Genomic DNA, 15635 nt, shown 5'->3' on the forward strand with positions numbered 1-15635 from the left:
CCCGGGCGCCGCCGAGCTCCGGGCTGGAGGGTCGGGGTCGGGCCTGGGCTGCGCGGCGGCCTAAGTCCTGCCCCGTGGCCGCTCGGCCGCGCCCTCGTGTCTCCGCCCCCGGACAAGCCGCTGCCGCCCGCGGCCCGGGAACTTGTCTAGTGCGGCGCTGTGGGGCCGGGGAGCGATCGGGGTGAGCCCGGAGCGGAGGGAGGAGGGGGAAGGGTTCAAGGGGCAGGAGGGGATTCAGGGGGGTTCCCCAGGGCAGCAGAGGTCCCAGGGCAGCCGGGTTCCGGGGGGGGTGGTACGAGCCGGCCCCTCCGGCTCTGGGCACAGCAGGCAGAGAGCAGGGCTGTGCAGCGAGAGTGGGGCTGTGGCCCCTTTGTGCCATGGCAGGGTCAGGCCATGGCTCTGGTGGCCCCCAGCCCTCATCCCCTCGTTACCGGTACCTGGACCTGCTCTTCGCCGTCCTGGGCACTGCTGCTTTCTTGGTAGACCTGGTCGCTGATCTGTGGGTGGCCTCCAGCTACATGCAGGCTGGGCACTGTCTCTGGGGGGGGCTGGTGCTGGCACTGCTGGGCCTCTCCTCCCTGGCCATGCAGTTCTTCAGCTGGGCCTGGTACCAGACGGACAACATCGAGCAGGACCTTCCCAGTTGCTGCTGCCTGGCTGTGGTGCACCTCTTCCAGCTGGGCTATCTCTACAGGTAAGGGCACTGCGGAGGTGAGTGCAGGTTAAGTGCCCCCTGCCCAGTAACTCACCCTCTGCTGAGATCTTGCAGCCCAGGGCCACCTGTCCTTCACGCTGACCTCAACTAGAGAGGGGTCCAGAAGGTTCCTGCAGGCCCTGCTGCTGGGCACACACAGATCCTGGAGGGAGGAAACTAATGGTGCCAGAGTGAATGGTAATTTCTAGGCACAAGTGGGTGGGAATACCCCTACCTGTTCCCCTGGCTCAGAACTGCAACACTAGCCTGGTGGCAGGTGCTGGACTGGTCTGCACATCCAACAGCACCTTCCCTGTGCCACTGGTGCTCTGCCTTCGCAGCCTTCTCCCCAGTGCGAAGACACATTTCGCCTTGCCTTGCCCTTCATCATCACAGCTGCTGTCACTTCCATGGGTAGGTAGCCTGCTCCATATAGGCTAGATTTGAATTTCCCACTATAATTTACAAATAAAAACTACACTACACAGGAGTTGAGGCTGAGTACATGTCAGTAACCAAAGGGTTAAAATATCACAATACGGCTGTAATTATCCCCATACCAGCTGTTACAAACTCAGGGTTAAGGTTCAACTGAAATCCAAAGAGCGAGGGTGTGGAAGTGCACAGTCAAGGCACCTGTATTCCTGCCTGGTAGCGAGGCCCCTCAGTAATTCTTAGTGCACTGTACGGTTGTGGTCCCAGATGAAGCTGATTTTGAAAGACAACGTAATTTTGTTCATTTTCCCCTCCTTGGTGCCCCTCCATTATACAAATATTAATGTGCTGGTCAGGGACTTGTTCGGTAGGTGGCAGGGCTTGGTTGCGGAGGGGCAACTGCAATAGGTGACAACATAAGGAAACGTCAGAACTGTGTGACTCCCTGGTGCTAACGCATACAAAACAGTGCATGTTTTTGTCTTTATTCCCAGCATGCACAAGGAGGCCAGGTCTACAGTAAGGCTTGGTCTACACTACCAACTTATATTGGTATAACAACGTCCCTCAGGGGTGTGGATCTCCCACACCTGAGAGCGACATAGTCCCCAGTGTAGATAGTGCTGTTGATGGAAGGACCTCTTCTGTTGCCATAGCCACCGCCTCTTGGACAGGTGATGAAGAAGCTCTCCCTTGGTGTCTTCACTAAGTGCCACAGTGACATAGCTGCACCCTGTGCCGTTGCAGCGTTTAGGTATAGACAGGCCCTTACACTTCTGCAGGTGTAGCAATGTCAGGCAGAGGTGGATTTGTTTGCAGCACTGCTATTCCGGCAGATCACCTAGTCTAGACGTGGTTGAATATATAAAAGTGCGTTAGTCAGTATAGATGACTTTGCTTGTGGAACTGGTATAAGCAGAAGTTATACCTCCAGGAGGAGGGTTTGCTCGTATAGCTACACTGGCACAGTTATACCAGCAAACCTTTTCTGCTTGAACTAGGCCTAAGTGTGAAACACACTCAGCTCCCTCAGGCCTCGCCTGCACGACCTCAGGTCTGGGGTTGGCTGCACCGGTACAGTCCAGTGGCAAGCGCAGAGAGCAGTGGTTCAGCTAACCTAGTTGTTGAAGCTGTGCTGTTTTCTGGTGCAGAGGAGACCTAAGCTACTGCAGCTGCCTTGTCAGTTCCAGCCATTTCCCCTAAGATGTCCCACCTTTGCTAGCTGGTTTTGCTCTGCTGGGAGTAGTAGCACCAGGAATGCTAGTGTAGACAGTACTCAGAGGCCACCATCCCATTTCCTAGATCTGCTTGGGTATTCTGCTGGCAGCCCCCATACGCTAGTTGTTGAGGTCACAGGGGGTGCTGCAGAGCTAGTAACTAAGAAAAGGCTGATGCAGACAGCCTCAATGCTGCGCTGGGCTCATGTGGGCCTGTCCCTCTCCAGCACTGCCTCTGGCAGTACCCCATGTTCTTCTCTTGGTGGAGTGTTTCATTCATTCTCTGCCCAGGGCACAGAAACAAACTGCTGAAGTTCCCAGGGTTCTCTGCACATTGGGGCTGTGTTTCAGGCCGCCACCGGCAGGTTCAGTATCCTGTGTGTAAAAAGCAATGTCATTTCCTGCATTTGAACCTATGGTTGTTAAAACTGGGCGGACTGTTTGCTGTTCACCACTTCAGCTGATTGCTGGGGGTTGTGCTTTGTTCAGCTGGGACAAGGAAAGTAGACAAGTCACTTTCTCTTTTGGTTCTGGTCCGGTTCTAGTGGATTTCAGGTCACTCTATGCAGTGCTCCTCACTGCAGTGTTTTGGTTGCAAATACTTCAGGGGAATGTTAAACTCAAACCAAAAATTGTTTTCATTGGAACTGGGGAGAAAATGACGCCCCTGGATTTCTTTCTTCTGATGGTGGATTATTAATACAGCCTAAACTTTGGGCCTAAAGTGACTTGACAAGTGAGTGTGAGATCTCAGCCTGTCAAACGCAGCCCAAAGCCCCCCAAATGAGTGACACTCTGAAGTTACTCATGCAGGAAACGTAACCTGCTGTGGGACCCTGGCATTAGTATACACTCTGTAGCGTCCATATCATGAATGCTGACTGGCGACATAGATAGTTGTCCATAATAGATGTCAGGGAAAGGCAGGTACTGGGGATTAAAATGAGAGTTCCCTTGACGTGAAGGGCATGATTGAGTGTCCCATTCACTTTGCCCAGCACAGATTTAGAGCTGTCTTGAGGGCAGGCTGGCTCTGGAATCCCACGCCCTAGTGACGGACAGACAGAGCTGTGTTTGTGACATTGAGGTGCTGCCTGGTGTAGAGCAGCCTCTCATGGCAGGGCCGTAATGTCTGCACAGGTGTCTCCGTATGCTGAAGGTGGGCTGGCGAGTATGCAGGGCAGAGACTGCACCACAGCAGGAGCGAGGCTACGCTGTCTTCCTGTCCCACGACATCAGCATGCTGCGCCTCTTTGAGACCTTCCTGGAGAGCACCCCTCAGCTCACGCTTGCTCTTTCCATTGTTCTGCATACAAACAAGGTGGAGCTTTTCCAGGGTGAGTGGCACAGCTCCTGGGCATGGTGGGGGCAGGGCACTGGGGATTCCTTATCACAGACCCACCTGGTGAGGAGTGGGTGAGTTGGATAAGGGAACAATTCCTTGAGCTTCTTCAGCTCTGGCTTCTAAAGGATACGAGAGCTGGGCCTTGTTCTGGAGCCCATCAGTCAGACTGGGGAGGTGCTGATTCTCCCTGGGAATGTAGCTTGACCCCTCCTGCCCACAGTGTCTTGTGGTCCCAGCCCTGGGGGATTTCTTGCTAGGCATCGCATTAGCTCAGAGCTGGGGTTGAGCGTCGTGCAGGGCCAGGCTCTAGTTACAAAGCTGCCCAGTGTAGCAAGGCGGTGAATCCCTAGAGGCTCGGTACCTTCTGCTTGCATTGGCTCTGCACCTGGGACGCCCTCTGGCCAGACCCTGCAGCGTTAGGAGGGAGGTTGGGATGTGCTGTGCTGCAAGGAAGGGGGTTCTGGCTGCTGGGAGACTGGACTGTTACCTAGTCGCAGGTGTTTCCATTTCATGCTAATGTGCCCATCTCAGATGCTGCAAAGCAGCCTTCTGAGAAGAGGGGAGGGGTTGGGATTTTGGTGCCCATGGGGAGGGATCCTCTCTGGGAGGTGGTAGGCAGAACACACTGAACAAGAGGGGCCAAAGCAGGGCCCTGCATTTAGCTGAGACCTTGCTTCAGCTGGGAAAGGGGTGTGTTGGGCCCATGGAGCCGTGTGCCTAGCCAGGTACAGGCGTGGCATCTCCCTGCGTCTGGGCACATGTGGGGTGGGCAGTGCCCTTGGAGATTGATTGGCTCTCAGAGCTTCCCAGTGGGACACAAAACTGGGCCAACCCTGAGTCCCCAGCTCAGTTGAGGGCCAGATGCTATTCCATTGACTCCAGTGGGTCAGGATTTCCCCTGAGTGTTTAGTGCTTGGCTGCAGGGGGCGGAACAAATCAGGCTTGGTTCAATCCCTCCCTCCAGGCTGGGCTCCCATAGTCAGGAAGTAGCAGGGTGCCTCTGGCCTTGGCCTCAGAGGCTTGTCACTGTGGCCCAGGTCCTGTGGCTATACCCGACTCGGTCCTAAATGGAGATGGCTGAGTCATCCTCCCAGCCCCATGGTGCCCCCCGGGCCCCTCCCCCCCGGCTGTTGGCATCCGGGCCAAGGAGGGCTTCCCCGAAGTCCTGCACTTCTCTTCTGGTGCTGCCCTGTGGGGGTGGGGAACGACCATTCCAGGCATCTCACAGGGCGCAGAGCATAGAATAAGGGCTGGCCTGTGGCTGGGTACTTCTTAAGCGTTTCTGGGGCTCCCTGAAACAGGAAGTGGCGTGTTTCAGCGCAGACCTGTGGGGCAGGCGAGCGAGGTGTGCAAGGGACCTGAGAGCAGCTGTGACACAGAGCCGTCCTGTTGGGCTGGCTGGGGGGCCCTTGAGAGCAGTGGGCTTTGTTTGTTGATCTAGGGCCTGGTTGGGGTGAAGCCGGCACCTCTCCAGGCTGGTCACTGTTGCCCAGGGCCTGAGCCACTGCCTGATGCCCCATGCAGCTGCCCCCACTGCCTGTGTTCCCCAGTGACCTTTTCTCCCGCTGTTGTCATAGGGCTTGGGATTTGCACTGCCTCCCTATGCGTGGCATGGTCACTACTGGATTATCACCAGTCCCTCCGCTGCTTCCTGTTGGACAAGCATGAGCTGGGCCCGCTCTCCTCCACCATCTACTTTCTGTGGAATTTCCTCCTCCTCTGCCCCCGCGTCCTGGCAGTCGCACTCTTCGCCACACTCTTCCCGTGCTACATCGGCCTGCACTTCCTGGGCATCTGGACTGCCATGCTCCTCTGGGTTTGGCTGCAGGACACTGCCTTCATGGAGTGTCCCAGGCGGGAATGGCTCTACAGGGCAACGGTGGCCGTGATTCTATATTTCTGCTGGTTCAACGTGGCCAAGGGGCAGACGCGGCAGCGCAGCGCAATCTATCATGGCTTCATCCTGGTGGATAGTGTGCTCCTCGCTGGCTCCTGGCTCTGGTACAATGCCCCTCTGCGTGAGCGCTCCTATCTGCTCCCTGTGCTTCTCGCTGCTCTGGTCTGCTCTGTGCTCGGGCTGCTGCTGAGAATCACCTACTACAAGTGGCTCCACCCCACGCTGCAGACCCGGCGCCAGGCGAGCTATGATGAAGTAGACACTGCAGAAGGACTAGCCCATTTCCGAGCTAGCCCAGCGCCAGCCCCCGTGAATAGACGAATGTACCAGCTGTCCCAGAACCACTTCTTGGTCTCTTTGCAGGCCGGACAAAACTGGGGGAATGGTGTCCTAGATGACATGTCTCTCTGAGCACAGCTGTCCTGCTCCAGGCAGAGGGATTTACACCTCAGGGATCTGTGCTGGGGGATCCCATTCCAGACCTGGCTCCAGTGTTCCAGGGCCCGAGCACCACACCTACAGAAAGGGCAGCTGTGGCAGGGAGAGGAGGTTGGAGAGAGCTGGGCGGGCCGAGAGCACTGGCACTTAGTAGCTGTGACCCCTGTTCTGGGCTGGCTCTTCCCGTGGGAAAGGCAATGCAGCAAGTGTCACGGGAGAAACCCGCTAGAAGAGTGCTGGCTGCCGAGTGGGCTCAGCAGCCTGTTAACCCTTTATTGTCAGGCCCCTGCCCCGGGACCTGCTCCCCTACAGCAAACTCCTCACTTCTTCCTGCTCGTTTCCCCCCACTGCCCTGTTGAGCCCCATCCCCATTTCCCTGCCAGGCTCTCCCCTGCTTTGTTTCAGCAGAGTTCAATGGGAAACTGTGTGCTGTTCTTGGCAGGACCTGCCAGATTTTCCATTTGTCTGGGATTTCCCTGCACTTGTTTGTTGCTGATTTCAAAGCTTCCCTGTAGTAGTGGGTAACCCATGGCACTGCTGGAGGGTTTTCCAGCCAGCTGCAAAAGGTCAGCACCAGCTGAAACAGTGTGGTGGGAGGGAGTTGAAGGCCAGGATGGACGACTTGTTGGTGGCACCTGCCCCCTATGCCCAAGCAGTACAGGGTGACCCTGAGCGCCCACCCCTAGTAGCCACCCATCTGGTGTTGTGCAGGAGGGTTGGAAATCCAGATCAAAAGCTTCCCCCACAGCCTCAGCCCTATCCCCACCCCCACCACTCTCACACCACCCCAAGGGGCAGGGCAGGGAGCTGTGGGTCTACAGAGGAGATGTGCCTTGTGGGGCAAGGGAGGGAAACCCTTTTCCCCACATGGCCCATACTGGTGAAACATCCCCTGCACCTGGGGGGGGGGGGGGTTTCCCCACCCACCCTGCATGGACCCACGGTATTTCCACACCGTCCTTCAGGCCCATGGGTGGGGGAGGAGTGGAGGCGCTGTCCCCTTATTCACAGGCGAGAGGGGTGCTGTCTTTGGCTGTGGAGTAATTTGTTTCCTCCTCTTTCCATACCTCCTATGAGAATGACTGTGGGTTGCTAGAGCCCCAGACGGTGGGCAAATGAGTCAGGCAGACACTCAGAAGGGGTTTTTCCCTCAGGCAGGACTCAAATTTGCTAGCGGCCTGGAGCGTCTTGTGTCACTGCCGGGTAGCTGCAGCCCAAAGCACATGCCTGGGAAAACGTCATGAACTGGCAGCACTGAGACTGGGCCCACCCAGGTGGGGATGCGGGTAACTGCACACTAGACTGGACTGGGACAAGTACTGCTCCCAGCTGGCCTGTGCAAAACAGGGTGGATTGATTAAAATCAATTATTTAAATCAATTTCTCCATTTGTGCGTCAGTCATTTTCTAAAGGAAGTGAGATAAACATGTTGACTTACAACCCCATAGAGGCTTGACACTAGATTTGGAACATCTTTTTGCTACCTCAGAGAGTACACTACAACGATATACATTTATGTAAGCAGTTATACAGCTTAATATTGTCAGATTCTTAACTGTACATTTTTAGTATGTTAAATGGTGATTTACTAAATAACTTTTTGCTCATTTGTGTCAAGCTTTGTTAGGATGGTAACTGGAATTTAAACAAACAAAACAATATAAAATTTATTTTTATTAAACAAAACTACCTTAAAAGTTGTTTTACATAAATGTCTTATCAAAACATGTTTCACATTTATAACAATGATTTAATCAAAGAGAGGGATTAACTGGTCAGTGAATTACACTGATTATTTCAGATGTTGTGATAATTGGTCTAAAACTTTGCCTTCTTGGGAATTTACATGGAAAGCAGGGCGAGTTATTTTCAATAAAGAAAGCATGTTATAAACAGGTGCAAGAGAATCAGACCAAGTAAACCAAAAAGGCCATTCTGATATAATCCAAAGACTGTTGAAATTATGCTTGTTAAAAACAGATGATGGAGCCAGAAGTTAATATACCAAGATCGGTGTGCCTTGCATCTTTTTGGTGCACTGTTTACATTCAGCACGTGTTCTTTTTTTTACCCAGAGGTACGGGAATCTCTCAAAACTATTCTAATAGGGTCTTTTTTACAACCTGCAGCCATGGTAGCTATTTCTCCCCCCGTTTCCAGCTGTTGAAATCAGAACTAAGGCTGCACACAAGAATGTTGTTCCTTCTTCCCAGTGCAGTTTTGACACTGGTGTTGCTCCTTTCTGGTTGCACAATCTGCTCCTTCTCCCGTTACATAACTTCCCTGCCCGCCCAAAGAACTAACAGCAATCCAAGACTTCTGCTTGTGTAACCCACATGCCTGTTGCACTGCAGTATTGCACTTGTTTAGAGACAGAGGGAGGCAGTTCAGAAGTTAGTGGATGTCTGTGCACACACGCGAGGCCATTTACTGGAAGTGCCCAGCCCCATTCAGAAGCAAGGGCTAGGAGTTACTAGGCAGATCAGTGTTTTTTCATGAGCTGGAGAATAAGTGTCCATAGCGGATGGAGTCATAAATATTCATAATTTGAGAACTGAGGCCATAAGGGCTCAGGTAGGGACAAGCTATAAAAAAGGAGTATGAGATCCCCACCCCCGAGAAAGCTCAATGGATGATCCTGACGAGATACACGATGGCATATCCTAGAGTCAGAGACTGGGTCTTTTGCACCCAGTGGCACATCCCCAGGTCCCCCACAGGATCAAGCCATTAACGCAGCTCCAGACCTATTGTGCCATATTTATAAAGCTTGACCTCAGAAGTTAGAATCGGGGGAAAACATCTTTCTTTCTACAGAAAAACAGCCTTTAACCTAAAGGTTTTGCTAGAGGCTCATGGATTCAGCAGTTATTTTTTATTTAAATGTTTAAGAGAGAAGAAGTTTTGGCTGTAACAGATTTTGTATTAAATTTAGATTTCATTTTAAACAGGTTTATTTTTAAAAATAAAAACAATTTAAACATCAAAAAAATTCCACGTAAGTCACAGAACTCATCAATGTTGCGGCATGAGCAATTGTGGTTCTCTGTCCAGCCCACGCAGCAAGCAAGAACTACCCCATGTCGGCAGCCACAGCACAGAGGCAAAAGTCTTGCATGAACCATGAACAGCACGCTCCTCATTCACCCTGAGAGATGGCCCCTCCAGGGCTGGGTTCAGAATTCTCCCCGGCCTATAATCAGCTCCAGGGCTGTCATATTGGATTTTAAAGCCAGCTGGGTGGCTTTAGTGCCATTTACACTGAACATAAGACCGCTGTACCGGGTCAGACCAAAGGTCCATCTAGCCCAGTATCCTGTCTTCCAACAGTGGCCAACGCCAGGTGCCCCAGAGGGAATGAACAGAACAGGGAATCATCAAGGGATCCATCCCCTGTCGCCCATTCCCAGCTTCTGGCAAACAGAGGCTAGGGACACCATCCCTGTCAGGGCACAATTCCTGCTGGGCGGGGATGTGACAGTCAGGTTTTCAGAGAATAGACCATAGCAATTATTACAGAAAATAGACTTTATTTTTCCAGTTTATAGGACAGTTCCCATCTCACAGAACATGACTGGTCACGGAATCCACAGCCATTAATGCCCTCAGTCACATACATACACTGCAACCAACACCTGGTTCTGTGTAAGGCATCTGGCGGGTCCAGAGGGAACCACCTGTTTGCTAATATACTCGAGTACAAAGGGGTAATGCAGCCCTGCCAGGGCACTGGGAACCAGCAAGCATCAACAGGCTGGTTTTTAAAGTAATGGAGCTACAGCAAAGCTGAGGACACAGACTTTACCGACTCAGCCTGGAGGGCAGAGGAATACTCAGAGGGAGCATCTTAGGGGGCTGTGCCGCTTAAATTACAATCAAATCGAAAAATAATCAAAAAGCAACAAAACAGCAGGCATTTTCAAACAATCCTCTTCTGAAGAGAATCCCACGCCTGCCAGCTCCCTAGCGAAGGGACAAGTCTCACAAATGCAGCCAGCCGTGGAAAGAATAAAACAGCCAGGTTAACCTTTATTAATGTAACACAGAAATGTACCATCAACCTCCTGGTAGAAAAGTATTTTACATACATTCGAGGAGACATCGTATAAATATTGCTAAGAAATATCACTGGCTGCAATAGTTTCACACTCAGTTTTGCTGAGATCTTAAAGGTTCCTTAAAATAATCGGAAGTAAACAAACACAAAGCAAAGCCTGCCAGCTATCTGACTGCTCAGTACCTTGGCTTCTACGCTCACTACGAGCACCGGGGGATCCCCCCCAAGGCAGGGCTCCCCTGCAGTTCTACTTTGTACAATGACTGAAGTGAAGGGGGAGTTTTCCAAGGTTAAGGCACAGGTTTCAAATCCCAAGTTAAGTTCACTAAAGTATGACATGTTCCAAACAGGCTCAGTTTCACAGGACAAAGTGCCTCAAGCATGTTTACAAGAGAGCTTCTGGCCAGCTAGTGACCCTCACCAGTGAGAGATGCTTATGGAAACCAGAACGGATTCTCCTTCGATCATCCAAAGTAGACTTCTCATCTTCAGACGCACACAGCATCTGTGTCTTTGGAAACTATGCATTTTCATGTGGCTAAATTCCTGCTGGCTCCTCTCCATTCTCAGTGGTTAATGTAGTAGCTAACCCTTCTATGGGCTTTATTTTACGAACAGGTGCTTTAAGGAGCTGAGAACAGGGCAACTCCAGGACCTCCTGTCACACATAGGACACCCCTCGCCACACTCCTCTAGCCTCCCCAAACACAGGGGCACCACCATATACAGTGCATGCCTACCCCGCCCCGAGTCCTTCTCCCCCAGTACACAACATGTTAGGAAGAGCAGGGACAATGGGGTCTCCTCCCAATGTCAGTGTGTAAACCTCACTGGGGTAATGGCAGCAACACGAGCAAGAGACGCTAGTGTATCTGAACACTACATGACCAGGCAGCCTCCCTCAGGCTGCCAATGCAGGGAACAGAGCAGTAGTTACAAATACAGACGTATTTCCAAACATTAGGACAATTCCCATATAATGAGCCATAAAGTAACTACTCACTGTTGAAACTGGCGTCACAGATTCTCTACCAGGGAAGATGCTTCCCAGACTGAATGGTTTCTATGTACACGGCACTAAACACATGGAAGAAGTCTCCTGGGGAGCCAGCTACAAATGCACCCAGCTCTGGAGTATATCAGCTTAAGGTCAGAGTGCAAAGCTAGTGCCTAGTGAGTGGATATTACAAGAAAGGCAGGCTCCTAGTCCCAGAGCTCCCTTTGGCAGTTGGGAGAGGACATTGCTTATTTGTTGTTTTATCAAGGAGGTCAAAGATCTAAATATACCTGAAATCCAGAGACCTCCATGCTTTCCCAGTTCTCACCACTTTGGCTCTGCCTAGATTAGCAAATCCATCCAGCTGTCCCAGGGTTAGCAGGGTTGGGAGCCCTAGTCTAGAGAGGCCACCTGCTTGCCACCAGTTTTTCAGTCATTGTTTCTCCTGACCCTGTTCAGAGCTGACAGTGCTTAGAACAGTGGCAGCAGCCAGCGGGCTCTCCACAGGAGGCTCCAGCACTGCCAACACCCGTGCAGCTGAGCTGGTGCTAGCCATAATGCCGAATTCTTAGAAAGTGTCTCTGGCACAGACACTTTCCTTAGACATGCATGAGCTTGATGGCATGGGGGAGTAGGAGAGACACTTTGGTAGCTATGGCCAAAACAAGCAGCTGCTCAGTGTCCCTCTCAGTGCGTAGCTCTGTGGAGTGAAGTGCTGAGCTTCCCAGACCATCCCCTCTATAGGTTCCAGATCAGGGATCAAGGGCTGTCTAGGGAGCTCAGGATGTCTAAAGATGGGATCCTCTGGATACCTCAAACCTTTCGTATCCCAGCTGAGCACGAACAGCAGAGAAGATGCGCTGCTGCTGGGCATGAGAGGCTCCTACATTGTACACAGGAACCTCCGAGTAGCTACATGTTCAGGTGCTGCCTTGGCCCATGCTTAGGAAAGAGGCAGAAGAATTTCACATGGATGGGGAGAGCTATGCAGAACAAAGCCCTGCAGCTAACACTGGAACTGGCCTCTGACATGAAGCCCCTGACTTGGAGGTGACAATCTCCAAGGTCTAACACATGGCTGGTACTGAGCAGGGTGGTGCTAAGATACAGGTCTTCTCACTGGGAGTTGATGTCACTTACGCCCTAGCAGAAAGGTCAATGTAGCTACAATCCGTGTCTGGGTGCAGTGGGGGTGGATGGGTGAGTGTCTCCACTCATTGCTAGTGGCTCTTGGTCTCAGTTGTCCTAGAAAACAGAATTCCACTGACAAATGGATTTTTGTTGGGTGTAACTGGGGCTGTAGCGTAGTGGAAAGAGAAATCCAAGCAACTGAACCTGATTCTGCCAACAGGAACTTAATGGACACGGATGGAACTGGAAGAAACAGCCCAGAAAGCCCACTGACATTTCTTTTCCTAATATAATTTGAAAGAATAATTGTGCCTTAAATCACTGGTGGCCAAGTGAAGAACCTCCCACCACATCAGCAGTGCTGAATGAAATACAGCACATGTTCCTATAGTGCCCATCACTCTGTAGTCCCAATCACTGGCCATTGGCGAGGCTAGAAATTGGTAATTCTTAGCTAGGAGACAGGGCCCAGGGGAAGGGGTCTGTGGTGACTGAATAGAGACCCAAGTGTTCACTAGGAAAGCCGATCTTTTCCTATACGGGGAACTACAAGTCCCGGATACATGCCCTTCTCCCTTGTTACTATTCAGTGAAGCTGCCTTGGAACAAAACAATCTAAAGAAATGGCACTAAATTAACTCTTCTGAACAGACAGGGCGGGGGAGGGGCTCATTTGCACAGTGACAGAGGTATATTTGTCATTTTCATTAATATTTCCCATGAAAAATTAACAGACTTTTTGGCCTTGCAAGATGGGGAAAGTTCAACCCTGCCCCAGATGCTAGACTCTTTTCTATAAAAATAATGTCTATACATTCACTGTGGGGTCTATAATTAAGTTGGTTAGAATGGGAGAGGGATCTTACAAAAGTCTGCTGTTGTTATATTACCACAAGGATATGCACAGTGAATCTCTGGAGATTACCAACAAGAGCTCCTTAACCTCAGCCATTCCCTTCTTTAGAAAACAGAGAATCATTAAAGACTGTAGCTATACTGTATCTGCTGCTTTGGGTAAACCCCTTTGTACCTGGCAGTACCCGTGCTCCTGAGGAAGTGACTGGGTGTCACCTCCTACTGTAGAGTTTGCATAAGCTACATTTCTTCATCAAGGTTAAAAGAAAGCTCCCAGATAGACAAGATTTCTGCCCCTCCTGGAGAGGGGCTTGAAAGGAGCTACATTTGCTCTTCTCAGCTTCTTACAGGAAGTCTAGCTCGAGGGCCTGGTGAAGGGACACAAGGTCTGCATGGTTCGTGATCCTCCAGAAGGGCATGTTGTGCTGCAACAGACAGTTACAAAACCACTGTTACAGAACAGCTATCCATCTCCACACAGTCCCATCAAAGAGCACAGGTCGAGTTTGACAGTGCAGTCCCAAAGCTGACAGGCCCTAGCATACAGTGGGCCACCAGGATTCCGCTGGCCTGTTCACGCCTGTGCTACCCACACCTGTGTGTTCAGGGTGACCAAGGCTGCAGTCAGCCGGGTTACAGAAGGTGCTGACCTTACAGAAGGCTTTGGGCAAGCTGCTGCTGCTGCTCTCAGAGGACAGTTTGCTGCATAGCTTACAGGAGGAGCATGCTTAGGCCTGGTCCCCACTAAGTCCCCAAATCGGACTAAGGTACGCAAATTCAGCTACGTTAATAACGTAGCTGAATTCGAAGTACCTTAGTCCGAACTTACCGCAGTCCAGACGCGGCAGGAAGTCTCCCCCCGTCGATGCCGCGTACTCCTCTCGGCGAGCTGGAGTACCGGCGCCGACTGTGAGCACTTCCGGGATCGATCCGGGATCGATTTATCACGTCTTAACCAGACGCGATAAATTGATCCCAGAACATCGATGGCGTGCCGCCGGACCAGCCGGTAAGTGAAGACTAGGCCTTAGATGAGAAAGCAGTTGCATGGCACACAAAGCTCACAGCATGCATGCAAGTCACATCTGCATAATGACTGTTCAGACAGTGACTTAGTGCATGTGAGAGTGTCTCAGATCACATAGTTAGCAGGATTGGATTGAACAAGCCTGAACAGCTTGCTTAACCAAACTGTCAATACCCACTATTAGTCTAATTTGTAAAACTGAGAGGGGTTAACCAGGAGCAATCTAACGATTGTTAGGAACGGAGTCCTCATTCATTTCAGAGACCTTGCACCTCACCAATCAATGTAATATAGTAACATTGTCTGAGGATGATATTGTACTAACAGTCTATGAATGCAAGTTAAATGCAACCAAAAAAGGAAGCACCCAAGGGAGACATTAAGGCTGAGAAATCAAGCCCTCAAGAGTCAGGTAATTCTCCAAATTAAAGGATCTCCCAGCACGTTAACTCTACTATACGTATACCCACTGTAAAACAGCATAGCTTGGGGGAAGGGAAAGTAGGGTTATTGTCCTCCCAGCAATTATGTTTCTTTGAGATGATGTGGTCAGTGTGAATCCCACTGTAGGTTCGCATGCACCTCTGGTGTGAGATTGGGGTCTTTTGAGCAGCATCCATCGAGGCTGTGCATGTGTCCCATGCCCCCATATGAGGGCATAAAGGGAAGGACAGCCATGACCCTCCTTCAGTTCTCTCGCAATTCTCCCTGGATAGCGGGACAAGGAGTCTTGGCTGTATCAGTCAAACAGGGATTGAACTGAAGCACTGCTGTCCCGAACCTGTGGAATGTTTCACAAAGGTCAGTGGGTTGCTCCACATGGCTGCCCTACAGAGATCAGTATAGTTCTGCAGCAGGCCAGAGATGTTGCCTGTTCCTGCTGGAGTGTGCCTTGATGTTTGGAGGGGCAAGCTCAGCAGCTATCTGATAGCAAGTGGAAATGCATTGTGTGATCTCCTTTGAGATTTGCTGGGATGAGATGGCTTGGCCTTTCAACACATCACATATGACCACGAAGAGGCAGAGAGAGGTCTGAAACGCTTGGCCTTGTTGATGTAACAAAGCAGGGCTCTTGGAACATTCACAGCATGAAGTTTCTTTTCTCCTAGCAATGAGTACAGCTTTGGGAAGAGGACTGGTAATGATAGAAACTGGTTCAGGTGGAATTCTGAACTTAGGGCAGTTTCATCACCACTGTGTCTCTGTGGAAGGGTGTACATGGCAGTCCAGCCAGGAGAGCTTGCGCTTCACTGACTCTGTGCTGACGTGAAGGCTATGAGAAAGGCAGTCTTGATGGTGAGACGGCACAATGAGCATTCCACTAATTATTCTCAGGGGGACTCCATGAACTATAGGAGAACCACATGAATCTTCCATGTGGGAGTAGGGTCTCTTACTGGAGGCAGGTCTGGAGAAGGCCCTTGAGAAATCTTGACACTATAATGGTGTGAAAAACCTGAGTGTACCTGCATTGGAGTGTGGCACACTGATACTACTGCCAGATGGCCTTTAAGGGAGCTAAGGCCTAGTCCTGCCTGCTT

The 15635-nt window shown here is 51.2% G+C and overlaps 2 protein-coding genes across 5 annotated transcripts in view; one reads left to right on the forward strand and one right to left on the reverse strand.

Moving 5' to 3' along the window:
• Window positions 1-264: 264 nt before the first annotated feature.
• XKR8 (XK related 8) lies at window positions 265-7406 on the forward strand. Its single transcript, XM_034753755.1, has 3 exons — window positions 265-694; window positions 3487-3683; window positions 5269-7406. Exons 1-3 carry the CDS (start codon window positions 378-380, stop codon window positions 5997-5999), a joined length of 1245 nt encoding a protein of 414 aa, XP_034609646.1. The 5' UTR covers window positions 265-377; the 3' UTR covers window positions 6000-7406.
• A 277-nt stretch (window positions 7407-7683) lies between these two features.
• Window positions 7684-15635, reverse strand: part of EYA3 (EYA transcriptional coactivator and phosphatase 3) — a 133264-nt gene continuing 125312 nt past the window's right edge. For all 4 annotated transcript variants that reach the window (XM_034753752.1, XM_034753753.1, XM_034753751.1 and 1 more), the window contains one exon: window positions 7684-13492. In XM_034753752.1, the coding sequence (XP_034609643.1) occupies window positions 13412-13492 (81 nt within the window). In that variant the 3' untranslated portion in view covers window positions 7684-13411. The remainder of the gene's footprint in view (window positions 13493-15635) is intronic.

Source organism: Trachemys scripta, chromosome 20, assembly GCF_013100865.1.
Source record: "Trachemys scripta elegans isolate TJP31775 chromosome 20, CAS_Tse_1.0, whole genome shotgun sequence".
Taxonomy (NCBI): Eukaryota; Metazoa; Chordata; order Testudines; family Emydidae; genus Trachemys; species Trachemys scripta.

What these genes read in the sequence shown, in the direction of transcription:
- XKR8 (XM_034753755.1), top strand. Translation starts at nt 378, where the DNA reads ATGGCAGGGTCAGGCCATGGCTCTGGTGGCCCCCAGCCCTCATCCCCT. An exon ending in CAGCTGGGCTATCTCTACAG is followed by an intron (nt 695 to 3,486) that starts GTAAGGGCACTG and finishes ATGTCTGCACAG; the next exon opens with GTGTCTCCGTATGCTGAAGG. An exon ending in CAAGGTGGAGCTTTTCCAGG is followed by an intron (nt 3,684 to 5,268) that starts GTGAGTGGCACA and finishes CTGTTGTCATAG; the next exon opens with GGCTTGGGATTTGCACTGCC.